At 41.0% G+C, this 18,893-nt stretch overlaps 1 protein-coding gene across 5 annotated transcripts in view; it reads right to left on the bottom strand.

Annotated features, from left to right (window-relative positions):
* zc3h18 (zinc finger CCCH-type containing 18) overlaps positions 1 to 15,443 on the bottom strand; it is a 37,890-nt gene extending 22,447 nt beyond the window's left edge. For 4 of the 5 annotated variants that reach the window (XM_079162374.1, XM_079162376.1, XM_079162377.1 and 1 more), the window contains exons 1-9: positions 15,298 to 15,443; positions 13,169 to 14,158; positions 11,489 to 11,573; positions 9,146 to 9,294; positions 8,877 to 8,972; positions 7,513 to 7,655; positions 7,038 to 7,067; positions 5,907 to 6,021; positions 3,986 to 4,251 (exon numbers count right to left, since the gene is read on the bottom strand). In XM_079162374.1, coding sequence (XP_079018500.1) covers positions 3,986 to 4,251; positions 5,907 to 6,021; positions 7,038 to 7,067; positions 7,513 to 7,655; positions 8,877 to 8,972; positions 9,146 to 9,294; positions 11,489 to 11,573; positions 13,169 to 14,122 — 1,838 coding nt within the window. In that variant the 5' untranslated portion in view covers positions 14,123 to 14,158; positions 15,298 to 15,443. The remainder of the gene's footprint in view (positions 1 to 3,985; positions 4,252 to 5,906; positions 6,022 to 7,037; positions 7,068 to 7,512; positions 7,656 to 8,876; positions 8,973 to 9,145; positions 9,295 to 11,488; positions 11,574 to 13,168; positions 14,159 to 15,297) is intronic. The other variant, XM_079162375.1, reaches the window with a different exon arrangement.
* Between the last annotated feature and the right edge of the window lie 3,450 nt (positions 15,444 to 18,893).

Genomic DNA, 18,893 nt, shown 5'->3' with positions numbered 1-18,893 from the left:
CCATGCATATCTACATTCATACTGTGATATTGGCCGCATCATTATCATATGTTGTTCACGCCACTGAGACAGGGAGTCTAGTATAGCGGCCTTGGAGCCCGGCTGAAGATAGAGGGATGACGTAGATAAACGAGTAGGGCGAGATTTCTAACGCAGGGGAAGAACGCTGTGACGGCCTGAGGTGGAATCGGGAGAAGACGAGTGGGGAAGGACACTGTGGACTGACGTTGTGTGCACACGCACAAAGTGACTCAACAGATGTCACTGCACACACAAAACAACATGTCTCAATGCAGTAATCAGGACACCATATATATCTAACCTCTTCTTATGGTTATGAAAACGTGACTTATAGAACTGTGGTTATGGAAAAACGGTAAATCCCGACATTCCTATTTGCAATATATATGGCTTATAAAATGTGGCCTAGTGTGTTCTGATGAATTTGGCATGCAGTCAACAACCCCAGTCATAGTTGTGTCTTAATAAAAACTCGCAGTCCTGTCATTATGTCAACGTGAAGAGTGATTCATGTGGATTTCGAAAAGTGACTGATTAATATTTAAAGAAAGCGTTACATTAGAGACTGGACTTTGTGATGTTAGTGTTGGTACTAGCTCAACCCTAAGGGAAATACTGGTATGTTTGGTTGACTATGAAACAGAAACTGCCTTCGGATAATGTGCGGCATAAACTGTGTGAAGCTTAATATCACATGTAACGGGAATAATATAGTCTTCTACTTAAGCACAATTAAAGAGTGGCTGTCCTTCAGTGTACACGAGTACATAACAGGCACATATCCCCCAGCGAATGAGAAATTCCACAGGAGTGATGCAAGAGCAAATGAGTGATGTCAGAGCTAAAAATAGAATCACAACACAGGAGCTATTTTTAGCTCTCAAATATGTTTTCTTATTAACAGAACGGTTCCTTTGAGGAAGAAATGAAAAAAGGAAGTGGAGCCAATAAACCTATAAGGCCCACAGAGTACAACAAAAGGTAATCGGATGTTTGCAGAGCTTTTGTAGGTTTAGTGACTCCGCCTGAGGAGCCTTCTGGAGAAAGGAGGCTTCAACCTGTTGAACTCCCTCTGTACCCAACGTCATGGTTTGTTCATTATTATAGAGCAGGTGCTTAAAAACACACAGTGACTTCAGGGCGTTGAGACATGACATTTAACACCAACCGTCTTGCATTAACCCGTTTTTAATTGTAAAATACAAATCGTTCCAAATTCACAACTTTTTATAGTCTTAAAATAAATGTAATTACACATGTGGGAAGGCAACATCTTTTAACTAAACCGATTATTCACTATTGGTAGCTAAACTGATAAAAATGTGGATATATTTTCCGCATGCCGGTATTTCTGTTCCAGAGACTCAGAGCAACAGTAGTGTGTAAGAGTTGATCCGATTGTTGCACTAAGGAAGTGACTGACTGAGTTTGCATTAACTGAGAAAAGGGGAAATTAGGAATATACTTTACATTTATGGTTAACTCTTTTAATCAACAAGACCAGTTTTTGATGAATTCATTATTCTGGCAAGGCACAGGTGTTGCACTAATATAATTAGTATGCATATCAATTATTACTGCTAAGTAACAATAAGAGAAAATACAGAACTTCTCCATACTATTAAACAAAATATTAGGTCATGTTCCAATACTGTGTTGCAGTAACGTAACAAAAATAACGCTCAATATGTCTACATTTTCCAAGTACTACGTGCAGATAGGTCCAACCATGTAGACCTCAGAGGACTAAGCATTCCCCCAGAAATGAGTTGTTCAACCTGGAAGGATTTCTACATCGCCTCTGGCGGGTAATATTGCCTAAGTTCTGTACGTAACTCATCAGTGAACAATAGCTAAAGACGGGTGTTGGCTTGGAGTTGTTGACAAAAGAAGTTCCACAATTTCATAACCAGAAACCAAGAATATGTTTTCAGTCATAATCTGGTAGACTGTGTTAAGATTAGTCAATTCTAAATCACAAGGAGGGAAGGTTCCTGCGTTTTCCATTGACTTTACAGAGGACTTGAAAGACCGAGTTGTAGTACTTTTCCGGACCGAGTTGTAGTACTTTTCCGGTACATTGAGAAGAATACCTTTTAGCAGTAAGCAGATTTTCTAATTACCAATTTTCATGTCTTTTGTGACAGGGAAAAGCAAACACTAAATATAAAACCAAGTCTCTAAAAAGAGCACATAAACAAGACAATGTTGGTGCATGATTTGCATTTTGTGGAACCTGGTTTAGGAACCGTGGCAGTCATACAATAAAACTAGGTTTGGGTTCCAGTATGTGAAGATATCCAACTTCAAAACGTCAACAACACTGTGGCTATCCATTTAATATTTCTGGAAGATTTTAGACCATTGCTGACAATGTTGCGAATAAATGGGCGCAGCTGATTTATGGTAATACTGCAATTTTTCATGGTTTTAGCATCATTGAGACGAGGATCTTTGACTTGCCAGGAGATTGGATTTGTCTCAAGGAAGACCACTAGACTCCTGTACAACAGAAGGTCTTTTCCATCGTGTCATTGGGGTCAGCCGTTTCATCATATAGTCGGCTCAATGCAGATGCAATAAGCAGAATAGTGACTACAAAGCAATACAATATGAAGACAGACACCCATTCTTTAGAAAAACGTGCAGAAATAAAAAACTGATACTCTAACAGCAAACATTTACAACTTTCTTCTTCTGAAAGAACTCACCGAATTTTCCATCGCTTCATTGAAACCCAGGGTATGGGAACATTAATTAATACTATATATATATATATATATAAGCACTGGTATCGTAATGTTCCCAAATATTGTACATGAAGTGAACTCTGAAGCCAACACGCTTACAGAGTGGAGCTCAGAGAACAACGTCCCAGGACAGGAGGCTCTAAAGTAGATGATTAGAACCGCTCAGAACATCATTGGTACCATCTACTGAGCATCAGTGATGTTGGTGACAGGAGCAGCCTGTGAAGAGCTAAAGGGATATTAAAAGACAAAACCCACCCAGCAACAACCTGTTCACCCTGCTGCCGTCTGGAAAGAGATACAGAAGCTGTCGTACCAGCAGACTTCAGAACAGTTTCTTTCCTCAGGCTCTGAGACTCCTAAATTCATCCTCCACATATAATAGTTTTTGTTCTCGTCTGTTTTCTTTCCTATGTAGCAAATTGGGACTACAAACTAAATGTTGCTGTGCAACCCCGTCGAACAAAGACAAATAACAACCTTGTAACATGTAACACTACTCGTGCCAGACAACCTTTGTAGTACTAACTGCTTAAACATCCAAAGGAAAAAAGGAAACAATCACTAATGGTTTCACACATTCCCTTCTTCTATTCTTCAACCTCTCACACTACCAATCATCATTGAATCTCTGTAGCAGATTTCAGATGGCTACACACAATCTAGGTCAACAAAGTTAACTTCTTCAAAATATCCAGAAGTAGTGTGCAGACTTCCTTTCTAACCTAAAATAGAATAGAATTATATAATTATATAATACATAATTTATACAATGAACAAACGTTTTCATTGTGACGGACAAAACCATATATGGTAGTGATCAGACTTTGACCAATAACCAGGCTGATAGTTCAACATTAGTTTGACAAAAAGATGTTTCAACTGTAAAATGTTAGTGCTTAGTAGCTTATGTATCTTGTTCACAATTCTTAAAATAAAAGGGATTTAACGGATCCGATTCACATTGGCCATCACTGACATATTGTTGACTAACCAACAGTGATACCAGTGTCGACTGGGCTATAATAGTGATGCATGCCCGTCTGCGTCCATTACACCCAATAATCACAAAGACATAACTGTGACAAATACAACTAAAGGACCCAAGGACTGGGTTTTACTGTCCTCACTCCTTCCTGGTGTAGCAGGACATGACCACAAATGTTTTTGCAAAATAAAACAATCAATCTAAAGCCAACTGAAAGTTCACTCACTTTGGTGGCAGGCTGAGGGGAGAGCGTGGTTTCAGTTTGTCCTCGTCTTTTTTCTCCCTGGCTTCTCGAGGGGGACGCATCCTCGGCCTCTCCTTCTCGTCCCGCTTCATCCGGTCCCTCTCCCACTCCTCTTTCCGCCTCATCCTCTCCTTCTCACGCTCCCGCTCTCTCTCCCTCTCCCTCTGCCGGCGCTCCCTCTCCCGGTGATCTCTCTCCCTCTCTCGGTCCCGGTGCCGCTCCCGAGGGTCCCGCTCCCGTTCACGCTCCTGTCCAGAGGGATATGTACACTTTTGTCCGTGGTAATTATTTTGTTCCTATTCAATTCGTATGACTCACAAATATATAGTGTCATTCCTAATTAGAAACAAAAAAAAAAAAAAACTGGAAATTGTAGTTTTTAGCGTCACTCCCAACAGGAGTAAATAGTGAATTCATTTTGGACTATTTCTGTCTGTATAACTGTCCTCATGTCTTTGTGCTATCCACTAGACCAGGGGTCGGCAACCTTTACTATCCAAAGAGATATTTTGCTCTATTTTCCACCAAATAAAATGTGTCTGGAGCCCCAAAAGCTATTTGATGTCACAGTTTATAAAGTTTTATATATAGATATATTATATATACAAAAACTATAGTTTGTTGTATTTATGAAATTATAGAACAACAATTTTGGGTAAAAAATGTTGATACTATTTTATTTATATTTTCCTTCTACGAGATGCACTGTGATAAGGACCAGTCTGATGCAAAGATTTGTACATTTGCCAGAATGTAGCACAACAATGGAAGTGGAAGCAGTGTTCTTGTTCATTCCGCCCCCCTTGAAGGACGACTTAATTTTGTTTAATTTATTTACACGCCGGCATGTCACGTCTGTCACTACATGGTCGCGCGTTTACAATTCCCCTGCTCTCTGTATCGCGCTGTTCCGCCCCGATCCCTCCTGCGAGTAATAATAATAATAATAATAATAATAATCGTGATCTCAATATTGTGCAAAAATAATCGTGATTATGATTTCGGCCATAATCGTGCAGCCCTAGCTTGTTCTGGAAGCATCTTTCAACATTATATTTTTTGTTGTTTGCAAATTTCTCGCCACATATCAAGCATACAGGTAAGCCAGTATCGTTCGCAGTGAAAGCAAGTTAATACGTCCACGCAGAATTAAACTCTCTATTTTCCTCCGTGACTTATCTGTTTTTGGATTTATCCATTGATAGTTTACTGAGGGCGGGGCTCTGCAGATCATAATCAGCCATCTGCAGGGAAAGGCGACAGCGATGTAAGATGCAAGTGGCGGATCGCGTAGCGTGGCCGCTTTTGAATATTTTACTATTCTGCTCGACAGAGTTGGAATCCAGGTTGATGCGATCTTTCCATAAATATATTTTCTTCAATGTATTTCTTCATACGTGGCTGTGATGTAGTGCTACACGTATACAATCATAATCCCCGCAATATATATGAGATGTGGCTTTTAGATCTCCAGCAATATGTTTGTGAATGTGTGACGAATCTGGCGACAGAGACAGAAAACAGCTGCTGCTGTTACGTGAACACAACACACGCACGGAAGGAAACCAGGAGGTTTGAAACCAGTAGGACCGGCACCCACTGCATGCCCGGTGTACGTGAATAGTCACGTGATATTAGTTGTCAGGCGTTTAAGTCTGGACGGAGATCATCTCAAAAACGATGCTTAAACTCCGTGTGGACGGAGGACTCAGGGAGCCGCAACAGAAGGGCCGAAGAGCCACATGCGGCTCCGGAGGGGTTGGCAGCCCCTGCACTATACCATTCATTTGTTGTTCCCTGTTTGGACCTTATGCTTTACTTTGTGCTGTTGAAAAAGCCACTTTGGCGATGAAAACCTTAACGTTAGGGAGAACATTGTGAGCAGACGGTGGAGGATACTCACAGTGAAGTGGTAAGGAAGCGGAGCTTCTGTGTACTGCACTCTGAAGTTTTCATACTGGCCACCTCGCCAGAGGGCATCCATTTCATAGTCATAGTATGGATCAGCATATTGGTCACTGTGGAGGGAAACGCATTTCAATTGTACGATACCTCATAAAAGTTACTTACATGTGTATTCAGCACAGAGGGCATGTTTGTTTTGCCCGTCAAAGTCTATTTTGTCCCGCCACAGTTTCGTAATACTTCTCAACGGGTGGGCTGGCTCAAGATCGGTGCGCAGTGACCGGCTCTAGTTTGGCGTGTCAGCTCTACACCACCCTCACTTCAACACTTTCTTTTACCGTAGGCCTATATTATTTAAATGTGTTCGTCACTTACTTGCAACTGGTAAAGCTTGAGCCCATTTTAACTATGTTATATACTTAATATTTTTCTGATATACAATTTAATAATGTCATCGATTAATAGTTAATTTATATTTTGAATTAAAAATCTGAATCTACAAAGTAGCCCAACTAGCTACTAATATTGTCAAATAAACATAGTGAAGTTAAAAGTATATACAATGTTTCCCTATGAGATACAGTGGACTACAGTACTATAAAGTTACATAACATTGAAATACTAAAGTAAAGTACCTCAAAATTGTACTTGCGACAAAAGACAACCCTCGTGCTACTCAAGTTACATCTGTATCTGTCTACACCAGGGGTATAATAATAATAGTAACAATAGTAATAGTATTATTAATAATAATAATAATAATAATAATAATAATAATAATAGGGGGTGTTATAATAATACAATTCAAAGAGGTCTAATTAGAGGACATTTCTTCAAGTAAAGGTCCAGAACATCATAATGTCTTAAACTTGCGTTTTGATTCAGTGCCATATATATTGTCGTAGCGGCTTAGATCCTTTTTTTTCTGTGTCCTCAGTTCAGATTTCAGTGGGTAGGTTTAACGCTTGTTAAAATAAAAAGGCTCTGTCAAAATGTAATAATTGTCAACAATCTGTCAGTTATAGGTCCTTGTCCAGAAGGGACAGGGTCCGCTGATAAGTGACCTCTGGTCTACACTATGGACTTGTTAGGAGTTGTATGAAGGCTGTCTATGGTAGTCTATACTTACCCATAAACAGGATCTCTGAAGTCTATGTCACTGAAAGAAGAAAACAGATTAGTATCAATAATGAAATATCAATCATATCATATTTGGTACATTTACTACACACTAATTGTGAGTATGCGTTTGTGTTTTGCTGCAACATTAGAAAGTAAAATCTTTTCTTATGGGTAGGAAAGAAATGGCCCTTACTATGAATACTTAAATGGAGATTTCACTGAATTAAAGAACACCAGCATTTACAGATATACTGGGATGATGCGACTAGTATGAGGAGGATAATCCAATATAAAAACAACTACTGACAAAGGCACAGAGTTGATAACAAAATAAATAATACAAATCTTTCAGGGAGCATCAGAGATTATTCCTGTGAGAATGATTCTGTAGTGCGTCTGTCATCTCACCAAGCTTTACTAAAATCAACTAAAGGTAACAGAGAAAAAAGCTTTGCATTTACTAAAAAACAATGTGGTATTACTCTCTGATGATGCGGTAGCTGCGTTCTCGGAGGAAGTCATTCTCTTTGTCAAACTCTCTGTCGTCCTCTCCGATGGTCACATTGAAACGCTTCTCCTCAAAGTCCGGCTCCTGCTCCTTACGGATGGTGGCCTTCTTCAGCACCTATGGGACACGCAACAACTTGATGAAACCACCGCTATGAATGACGGTAAACGGGAAGTTTGCTTACGTCTGCAAGTTCTACATTGATGTGAAGATAGGTAACAGGTCTATGGCTGCTGTTCTCGTTGATGGCTATGTTGCTCTACATCAGGGGTGGCCAACCAGTCAGAGACCAAGAGCCACATTTTTTACCACACACACACACACACACACACACACACACACACACACACACACACACACACACACACACCTAAGACCACAGGCCAGTCATTTTCAACAATGAACATTGTGTGCATTGTCTCACACAGACAAACTCTCAGTTCAACCAAGTCCACAAACAAAAATATAATAATTTACAATAGTGTTTTTCTTTTACTATGCATGTTACTTAGTGGGACTTCTGGCATTCCTTGCCTTGAACAATCCTCTTCAAATCTGGCTTGTATTCCGTTGTTGCCACTCGAAGCAATTCTTTCACATGGGTGTCAGTCAGAACAGATCGATGCTTTGATTTCACGTGTTTCAGGGTAGAAAACACAGACTCGCAGACGTATGTTGACCCAAACATTGACAGTATCTTAAGCACAGCCCGTTTGACATTGGGGTATTTTTTCATTGGCACACTTTTCCAGAACTCAATGGTCCCTTCCCTTAAAGCAGGTTTGAGTTGGTCCTCCTCACAAAGATCGATCATCTCCAACTCAGCCGCAGCCTCATCTGTGACTAGCGGGGCTTTCAAACAGTCCGTCTCGGCGTTAAATGGGTCGACGAGGAACGTAATCTGTGGCCGCACATGCGCGTTTGACGAAAATACCGTATTTAACTCAAGCGAAACAAAAATTAAAAAAACACAAATACAAACTTCGATATGAACGTAAGAGCCGCATGAAACCGGGCAAAGAGCCGCATGCGGCTCGGGAGCCGCGGGTTGGCCACCCCTGCTCTACATGTTGTGTAATGCTGGTCCCATCTTCTACATGAAAACCTTCTGTGACAAGGTAAAGATCAAAACCCATTTGGCTTCAATAGGCTTCAGGGAATATCTTAGCTTTCCAAACAGGTGACAGTAAAGGGTAGTTTTTTGCATTGCAATTGTGTCTGGAGTGTCAAACACAGGTTTACAGTCATAGTTCGTTTACACACTCACAGCAGCATGACAGCTGTTCAATTTGGCACAGGCTCATTTTGGTTTCCGTGAGAAGCAGTGGAAGCGTTTACCTCTTTGGCATGCCTTAGACCTCGCTCCCAGGCACTCTCTACAGGAGGCTCCACTGGAGGAGGTGGTGGAGGGAGCTCCTCCACTGCAGGTCCAGCCTAAAACAGCAACAAATGAATTCACTAGATTCCCTATATTACACACATGCTCAGAGAGATGCAGAGGTCCAGTGATACCATCAGTAGAATTGCAGACTGAGTAGATTCAGCTCCTTTTGTTTTTTTTATCTAGACTCATGTACTGTAACACTGTGACAGTATTATACACCTACCCAGGGATTATTGGGTATGAGTGGGTGAGGTCCTCCAGGAGGCGCTCCATTAGGTGAGAAGGGGTCCGGCTTACTTATGAGGGAATAGTTCCCTTTGTCATTGACTCCGGGGTGGATGAACCTACAGTTCATACCCCAAGTGCAATTTCCTGGAGAAGAAGAAATGTTACAGTGTGGTTTAAAAATGATTTGCAGGCAGTTGATGACGCAGGCACAGTTACCAAGAGAGAATAACAAAAATGTATTATTTGTCTTACTTTCTTGGGTTAACACAAAATGAGAGGAAGACATTTTCATTACTGCTTTTAAAATTGCAAACGAGATATCCTAAATGATATCAACATACCATCTTGTATAAATCTTGGTACTAATTACCAGCAGTGAAAAAGCTATTGGACCAATACGGACATGAATGTTAGTACTGTATATACACATACACATACATTTACAGTGCTGTGAACAAGTATTTGCCCCCTTCCTGGTTTCTTATTGTTTTGCATATTTGTCACACTTAAATGTTTCAGATCATCAAACTAATTTTAATATTAAACAAAGATAACCAGAGTAAATACAAAATGCAGGTTTTAAATGATGATTTCATTTATTAAGGGAAAAAAGCTATCCAAACCTACCTGGCCCTATGTGAAACAGTAATTGCCCCCCCCTTGATAAATCATGAATGACCTGTGATTAACAGCATTTTTTGGAAAGCTGAGTTCACTTTCACGAGCCACATCCAGATCTGATTACTGCCAGACCTGTTGAATCAAGAAATCACTTCAATAGAACCTGTCTGACAAAGTGAAGTAGGCTTAAAGATCTCAAAAAGCAACACATCATGCCGCGATCTAAAGAAATTCAAGAACAGATGAGAAACAAAGTAATTGACATGTATCAGTCTGGAAAGGGTTGCAAAGCCATTTCTAAAGGTGCGTTCACACCAAACGCGGCGCGAGTAGATTACATACAAAGTCTATGCACAGACGCGATGAGACTGGAGTGACGCCAAAACGTGTGTGTTTGTGTGTGAACCTTGCGGAGAGAACTAACTAAACATGAATTCAGACTTTTTACAAATCGGCATCATTACATAGTTATTTCGGAGTCCCTTTTTGTCCATTTATTGCAGTTAAATCACAGCCAAATCAGTTTATTTTGTGTTCATACTGTAGTAAACAGCCGACGTGTGGCTTGCTAGACGCAGTGAATACAGCGCAATACAATCCACGGAGCTCCTCCGGACTATGTTATGAACCAGACATGACGGCGTTTACTTTCCCGGGATATCTGGGACTTCCACAACACGGACTAAGCAGAAATATAGGTTATTTATAGCTGTGGCGCCATCATGTGGTTATAAGGTGGTATTTCAGCAGTGAAGGCCCAGGTATAAAATGCACGGCCTGCCACTGCTGTGGACTGACGGGGCAAAAGTTGAACATTTTGGAAGGTGTGCGTCCCGTTACATTTCATAAGAAACAACATCATACCAGCAGTCAAACATGGTGGTGGTAGTGTGATGGTCTGGAGCTGCTTTGCAGCTTCAGGACCTGGACTTCTTGCCATAATTGATGGAACCATGAATTCTGCTCTCTACCAGAAAATCCTGAAGGAGAATGTCCGGCCATCAGTTCGTTACCTCAAGCTATAAAGCGCACTTGGGTTCTGAAGCAGGACAATGATCCGAAACACACCAGCAAGTCCACCTCTGAATGGCTCAACAAAAGCACAATGAAGGTTTTGGAGTGGCCTAGTCAAAGTCCGGACTTAAATCCGATTGAGATGCTGTGGCATGACCTTAAACAAGCCGTTTCTGCTCGAAAACCATCCAATGTGGCTGAATTAAAACAATTCTGCAAAGAAGAGTGGGCCAGAACTCCTCCACAGCGATGTGAAAGACTCACTGCCAGTTATCGCAAACGCTTGATTGCAGTTGTTGCCGCCAAGGGTGGCACAACCAATTAGGTTTACTGTTTCACAAAGGGCCAGGTAGGTTTGGATAGCTTTTCCCCCTTAAGAAATGAAATCATCATTTATCTATGTCTAATATTAAAATTTGTTTGATAATCTGAAACATTTAAGTGTGAAAAATCAGGAAGGGGCAAATACTTTTTCACAGCACTGCACACACACATATACACACACACACATATTGTGTTATGCAAGACATTTCACTGTTGAAATATAAACCACTCAGTGCACTCTGGTGAACAATCGTAATGGCTGCACTAATTATGTGCAAGTTGTTGTTACATAAACAAATATAACAATACATTTGTCATAAGCTAAAAGAGGCAGATAATATCAGCCTTGCTGGGGTGAGAGCTGCTCTTCACCACCTACCTTTGATGAAGAACCTGCAGATGGGACGTGGTCGGATCTTTCTGTCTGAGGGATCTTTGACCTCCCCCTCCTCCAGGTCATCGTCCTGCCCACACATTCAAAAGGGAAATCATGACATCTTAGAGCACCTCATTGTATCCTAACATGATATCACACTAAAAAAGAAGTTATTAACAACAATCTGTTGCAGGGTTGCAGTGCATTTAGCACTATTCATTATATCCGACATAAAACGGATGAGCAAAGACATTTTCAGAAATGAAACAGTGGAACAGCCTGTTTCTTTGAATCAGGAACCATAACCAGTATGTGACACTGCGCTGTCACACAACATCACAGGTGAAATAAAGATGGAAGCATATTGACAACAAAAGATGTGATGGCACACAAAGCTAATTCATAGCTCTACTCAGTCTACTAGTCAACATCGGAGAAGAGCAGAATCTGATTTGAGTGTGCAATCCAATCGTGCAGGCGGTCGTTTCCAAGTACAGTTTTGGCAGATTCTAATCATTTGAGATTGCAAGAAGTTACTTACAAACGTGTTTTACTAGCAAGCTGCCACAAGACACACTTGCCACAAGAGTCTTGTTTTTATCAAAGTTAAAGAAAAAGCTCCTTTTTTGAAAATACTGTTCCTCTGTAAAGAGCGACAATACCAATATTTAGGAAAACATACGGTTCACATATTTCTTGACTATATGTCTTATTGCTCAAGCCTGACCTCAGAAGCGGGATGCTCCGTGAGCTAAGACACAACGGCAGCAGAGTTTTTTACTCTGACACAACGAGCCAGGGGCTGTATGTCTGACTGAGATCTGTTTCTCATACTGACGGAGTGACTGTGGGGAAGGTGATGGGCTACTGACACTTACAAAGTGGAGGAGGCTCTCTCTCTCTCCATCTGTGTGTGCAAGAGTGCATTATGTGTGAGAGAGATTGATATTAGTTGACCTACAGTCAGCCACTGGCTGATGGTCATTTGTCAATTATAATTCAAAGTATTGGATGTACTGTGAATGAAGTATTGGCCAAAATATAACTGCACCTGTTTGTAAATGAAGTTCAGTATGGATCAAATCCCAATACCTGTCATTTTATAATGAGTATTTGCTGATACAAGGTCTGATCCAATACTTATATCAAAATAACAGCAGGATACAGTGGTGATTAAATATGTATCTGGCACACTAAAATAGGGGTAGCCCACTGACTTTGTCACACCTGTATTTCACAAGGTAATCCAAATACCAAATATCAAAACTATAAAGTTCACAAGGTTAAGACGGTCAGCGCCCGCTACAAATCAGAAGCTGCTACCGGATGTTTTGTAAGCTTTGCTAATGAGAAAGAGAGATCTAACGCTGACTGGACGACAGAATTCAGACTCACCTGCAACAGTGTGCCTATCACTTAAATGTAAGAGTGAAATACAACGTAGGCTGCAGAGCAGGAGAGCAGTGCTGCAACTTTGGACTGGATTTGAATACCTCTATAGTCAAGCCATAACTGCAATCTATACATTTAAAAGCTTATCGTTTTTAAAATGTTGTACTAAACAAAACAAAAAAAAGAATTCCACACGCGAGAACAGTGACCGATACTTCTGAATATGAACGCCACTTTTTCCCCCATTCACCTCACACTAATCAACATATAATCCAAACTATGATCACTTACATCAATCTCTCCTTCATCAATCTCTCCATCATCCTCGTCCTTCTTCTTGTCTCTGAAGGAGTCTCTGCGCATCCTCTCAGGCCCTTTGGAGTCACCTGACCTCTTGAATTCACTGTCATTAGGAGATGGGGGGAGAATTGGTTTCTTCTCCTTCTTCTTGTTGCTGCTGCTTTTGTCCACAGTCTCTTCCCCACCCTCCACTTTTGTGTCTTCCTCATCTTCCTCTTCCTCGTGTGTAGGGATACTGGGCTCCTCTGGGACCTCCTCATCGTAATCAAGTTCATGCTCGTCCAGCTCCCGGGAAACAGACGCTGGGTCATCCTTCATCTGCCTCACCACGACAGCTCTCCTCCTTTCCTCTTGCTCAGCTCGCATCCCTTCCTCCTCCTCAGCCTTGCTTTTGTCTTCCTCCTCTTCATCATCCCCCTCAGCTGTCTCAGGATCTGCAGAGTTGTTCTTTCTGTAGTCCCCGTATCCTTCCTCCCCATCTTCTCCATCATCTTCAGGAGTGAAGCTATTGCCCTGTTCTGAGTCTGGAGACTGTGGGGTGTCAATGACTCCATCCTCTTGCTCCTCTCCTTCCTTCTGTGGACCATCTTCATCCCCCTCCATCAGCACAATGGTCCCATCCTCCTGTCCCATCCTTTCTGTTTCTGCTACAAGCTCCTCATCCTCTGCGTCAGAGACAAAGTCAGGGACCACCTCATCGTCTTCTTCCCTCTCCTCCTCTAATTCTGAATTTCTTCCTTGGCTCTCCAACACCTCCTCCTCCTCCTCCTCCTCCTCCTCCTCCTCGACAAGCCCCCCATTCTCCTCTTCATGGACTATCTCACTGTCAGAGATGAGCCCGTCCTCCTCTTCATCAGGAGAATCCAGCAGCTCACTGTCAGAAAGGCCCTTCTCCTCCTCCTCAGGAGACTGAGGGGACTGGGTAGGGCTTTCAGGAGTATCCATCAGGGAATATTCTGGTGTAAACAGAACAACCGCAGTCTGTAAAAAAAACAATAAACATGTAATATCCTAACTGCGCCCACACTCTTGATAGTAAACTTTTCTATTATCAAAATACATTATTCCATACTCCATATCATAGGTCACATACAAGGTAGAATAGGATTTCAGATCATTAACTAACCAATAAAGTTATCAAAACACAAATCATGTAACCAAAGAAAATCTGAGTATACATAATACATACTTGTTGATGGAAAAATACTGACAGAATGAACAGAATGTATAATGCGAGTATTTACAGATACTTAATATCGTATGTATCTTACACAAATGAGCAAATAATTGCCATACCTTCAAATTGGGTTTGGTACATGTGAGACTCTACATAATAAAGTAGACTCAAATATTGGACTAAATAACACAGCAGTGTACGAAAGCAAACTAACGGTTTGTATTTGTGTGCTTTGGAATTTGCCTGAGCAAATAAAACTAGCCAGCTTGCTAACAAACTGGCTAACGTCATATCAATTGAGAGGACAATAACGTTCATTTTAAAAACCTCTCATGTGACAGTAAGCCATAATAATATAGGTAAAATCGACAACAGCCGTTTCTTAATGAAAGTTAGATTCCAGTGCTGCTAATTTAACAGCAAAGGAACATCTTAGCAATAGCAAGCTAGCTAACAACTATCGTTAACGTTATCTGCAAATGGCAGGAGCTAAAAACCTCATAAAACGTTACTGCAAATGTCTCGTAAGGGTTCCATGGTTCCATGAGAAAGTGCACGTTACCTACTAACGTGCACATGCAGACACAACATGTCCAAGTTTGTAAATACTGAAGTTCAGCTGCGCCGTACAATGACTGGTATTACACTTCTAATAACTGGGTCGCAACAAGGCCCATAACTTCAACGTCAACGCGGAGAGCTTGCTAACCACCGAGCACACTGTCCACACCGAGCAGCACATCGTCCTAGAAGAATATAAACAGCTAACCCGCTAATCCTTGGTGCAAAACGAACCGGACACCGCCACTTGAACAATGATCGGTCATTGCAGCGCACTCGTCTGTCTTTCAATAAAGAATGCATCCATCCCTGTAGCTAACTATAAGCTAAACGCGCAGCTACACTCTGCTAGCTGCTAACAACCACACATTTATTCATTCACCTTGCCGACCCGGAGCTCTTCAAAGACAGCGCTGCTGCGTTAAGAACTGCCCTCTCCTGCTGATATTGTTTTTTTACAGCGTACAATAAATATTTTACGGGTTAATTTAACAGCTATGGTGGAGAAAATATTACAGTCCTCACGCCACAGCGAGAGCGGCCATTACCTCGACGTCATCAACATACGACAACCCATTAGAAAAAAAACCCGGAAATGAATAAGGACCGATCTGAGATCATTATGTGGGTCAGATTGTTGACCCTAGTAATGTCACACTAACGCTTCTGATCCCATTTCAACAGGAAATGCTGCAGCGGATGCTGCGACTAAGTAAGCGATTTCTTCGGCTTACTCTTTCCAGCTCAGAAATATCCCTCACTTATGATATCAAATGATTGCAAACATTGGCTACCCCTGCAGAGGGAAAGTGTTGGGCCTCATCTGGTAGTTTACAAAAATGATGTACAGAACGGTCCAGACAATTGCCACGCGCTCTCTTCTAGTAGTACACTAATAATCCCTTTCAACTGGTCATCAAAATATTGATGTACCATCAAGATTACCTCTAAAATTACAATTTTCTGACATGAATGTTTTTTAGTGTACAATGCAGCATCATTTTGTCTTTAGTCCATGTTTCTATTTTAACGTAGTTATCCCTCATTTTATTTTGCTTTGTGTGTTACATTTAAGAGCCTCTGTGTTGTCTTACTTGACAATGTAGTATAAGAGTCTCCTGAATGATAGTTCTACTTACATTAATATTCTCACTTCTTTCATTGTTTGTGCACACATTGTAAAGGGTCAATATTGTATAACCTTGTAAATGTATTCTAATATTCTGTTTTTAGGTTTACTTTGTCAAATCTGACTCTTGAGACTACAGATGAAAAATATAACTGGCCCATTTGCAGCAATGTTTTTGATTTATGTGCACTGTCCCTTATCAAATAAATAAAAAATAAAATACAATTAGTATAAATGTTTTAGAGCAGGGGTGCCCACACTTTTTCGGCTTGCAGGCTACTTTTAAAATGACCAAGTCAAAATGATCTACCTACATTAAAAATGCTAAATATCTATTCATCACCCTTATGGCACAATACAATGTACATGTTTGGTCATCACCTTACTCTGATGTACTGAATGGAATCAACCAGGGTTGCATATTCCAGACAGTAGCTGCTGGTCACCAGCCTCAAGCAGACTTCTATGATCATCAGTCATGGTGGAACGATATTTGGACTTAATATTCTTCATGTGGGAAAAGGCTGACTCACATAAATAAGTAGAGCTGAATAATGCAGACAGGAAGGTGGCACATTTCCTCATGTTTGGGATGTAAAACCGTCCATGAGCCCTGGACTTCCGCTGAATGTCAGCCTAGTGTCAGAATCTCATCCTCCACTCCAGACGAGTTCAGGTGAAACAGCGTTGCAATTTTTGATGTGCGTGAATCAACCTCAATATCTTTCTGAAATGTGCAGCACATAAATGTAGCGACTGGCTCGAGTAAAGCAAAGTCTTGAAAGCGTTTGCCAAACTCTGACAGACACTTGTCAATCTGCTCTGTGTAGCGCGCACTGTCAAGTTGCGCACACGCCTTCCGTTGCGTCTCCAGCTCTGGCGCGAGGTTTTGGAAGTTCCCCAAATCATGGCGCTGCAGCTTTAGCTTCTTTAGTAGAAATACATTGGAAGGCTAACTAATTAGCTCACCGGAGTTTTGCAGTAGCTCGCGCGGTTGATCGCGCATACGTGGTGACCAGTGTGTTAGAAAAGACGTGATCTCAGACTGGCTGCACTGTACGTCAATCAAGTGGTAAATGCCATGAGGACATCACATTGTTTTTGAATGGCATGCGATCTACCGGCACTGCCTCCGCGATCCACGTATTGGGCCCCCCAGTTTTAACGTTTAACATTTTATACTATATCAAACTCTCAAGATGACGTAGGCCTCTACAGTAAATAATATGAATATCACTGTATTCAAATTAGTTGTTAGTTGACATTAGGGAATGTAAAAGAACTGCAACAATAAATATTTGTATTTTATTAGGTTATTGTTTTAGGAATTACAATACGATATATCACAGCAGGCATTTATCAGAATAAACTGAATAGCATCATTCATAGATCTCAGGATTTTATGACTTAAAGTAACGGTCAGTAGAAACAAAGCAAAGAAATGATGGTATGTTATTTTATTAATTCAGGACACAAGAGAGTGCACAGGTTTTCTTTTGTATTTTGTAGAAAATGTATTGTTTGCTAACAACGCATCGAGCACCTAAGTAACGGCGATGGAAGGCAGATCTCCATCAGCATGGCACCCATTCCGCGGCCCGGGGTGGTGTGGCCTCAGAGGTTAAACGTGTTTTCTGTTCTTCTGTGCAATAATAATTGTATTTCTATCATATGAGAAACCATGGCAACCAAATAACATAGAACCAAAAACCAGCAACCATCATATTAAAGAAACGATTTGTAAAACCATTGAACCAAACAGTGAATAACATGTGATATGAATACACTTAGTTCAGTTAAATGGGCCCTAGACATGCCGTTAGCCAAAAAAGGCCGAACCTGCAACATCTGACTTGTTTCCAATGCCCGACTGTTTTCCTCCTTCAGATGAGCAGGACTTTGAAAGTGACATTTCTGTGTCATACCTTTGTTTATTGTTACATTACATTACAGTCATTTAGCAGACGCTTTTATCCAAAGCGACTTACAATTCAGATTCTATCACATTTCTACACCGTAGGCACAGCTACAGGAGCGTGTTCAAGGAAATATCGACATGCGACTAGTGGAGCCGGGGATCGAACCGCCGATCCTCTGATTGAAGGACCTGCTCACCACTGAGCCACGGCCTCGCTGTTAGATTCAGCTTGCTATCTAAGAAAACAGCTAGTGCTTTCTTTTATTTTTACTTGATAAAGGAATCAATTCAATTGACAATTGATTCGGAATGTTTATTATGGTAATATGATAGAATTGCTTACAGATTGTTTAAGTTGTTTGATTATTGTTGAAACTCACTGATATGTCTTCTTACACAGTTCAACAGAGAGGTCCAGCGTCTGTGTTTCACCTCATCTCAGGAGACTTATCTTGCCATGTTTATGTGAACATTCCCTCGCTTGCTACAACATAGAGTTGCTTACAATCTGAAAACACAGCTAATGCCTTTGCCTTATGGATTAATGATGTGCATATGTAAACCATTATGGGTAATATCTGTTAATGTTTTGATATGCCCCTGATTGACGACAGGCTACAACAAAATCTGTGGTTTCAACACCTTAATTATTCTGTCTGCACGTCAGTACATTTCTCTAGTCTCGCCTGCCAATGTTAACCAAATGAACTAGTGAAATATCCAGATGATGGTACGTGTCAATCCTTCTGTAGACTGTCCTTTAGTGCGAGCCATCAACAGATCAGTGTCCCATCAACTCCTCCTGTATTCCTCTGAGCACTCTGTTCAAACGACTGCGCCATTAGACACTTTTCCAACTATGATACAGACTCAACGGCTATGGTAATACAACCTTTCAGTGTGTGAATGCATGCTCGTGATTGGAATGGAG

This window comes from Pholis gunnellus (assembly GCF_910591455.1).
Source record: "Pholis gunnellus genome assembly, chromosome: 7".
NCBI classification, from domain to species: domain Eukaryota; kingdom Metazoa; phylum Chordata; class Actinopteri; order Perciformes; family Pholidae; genus Pholis; species Pholis gunnellus.
The sequence above is the reverse complement of the archived record's forward strand: the minus strand, read 5'-3'. Positions and strand labels throughout refer to the sequence as shown.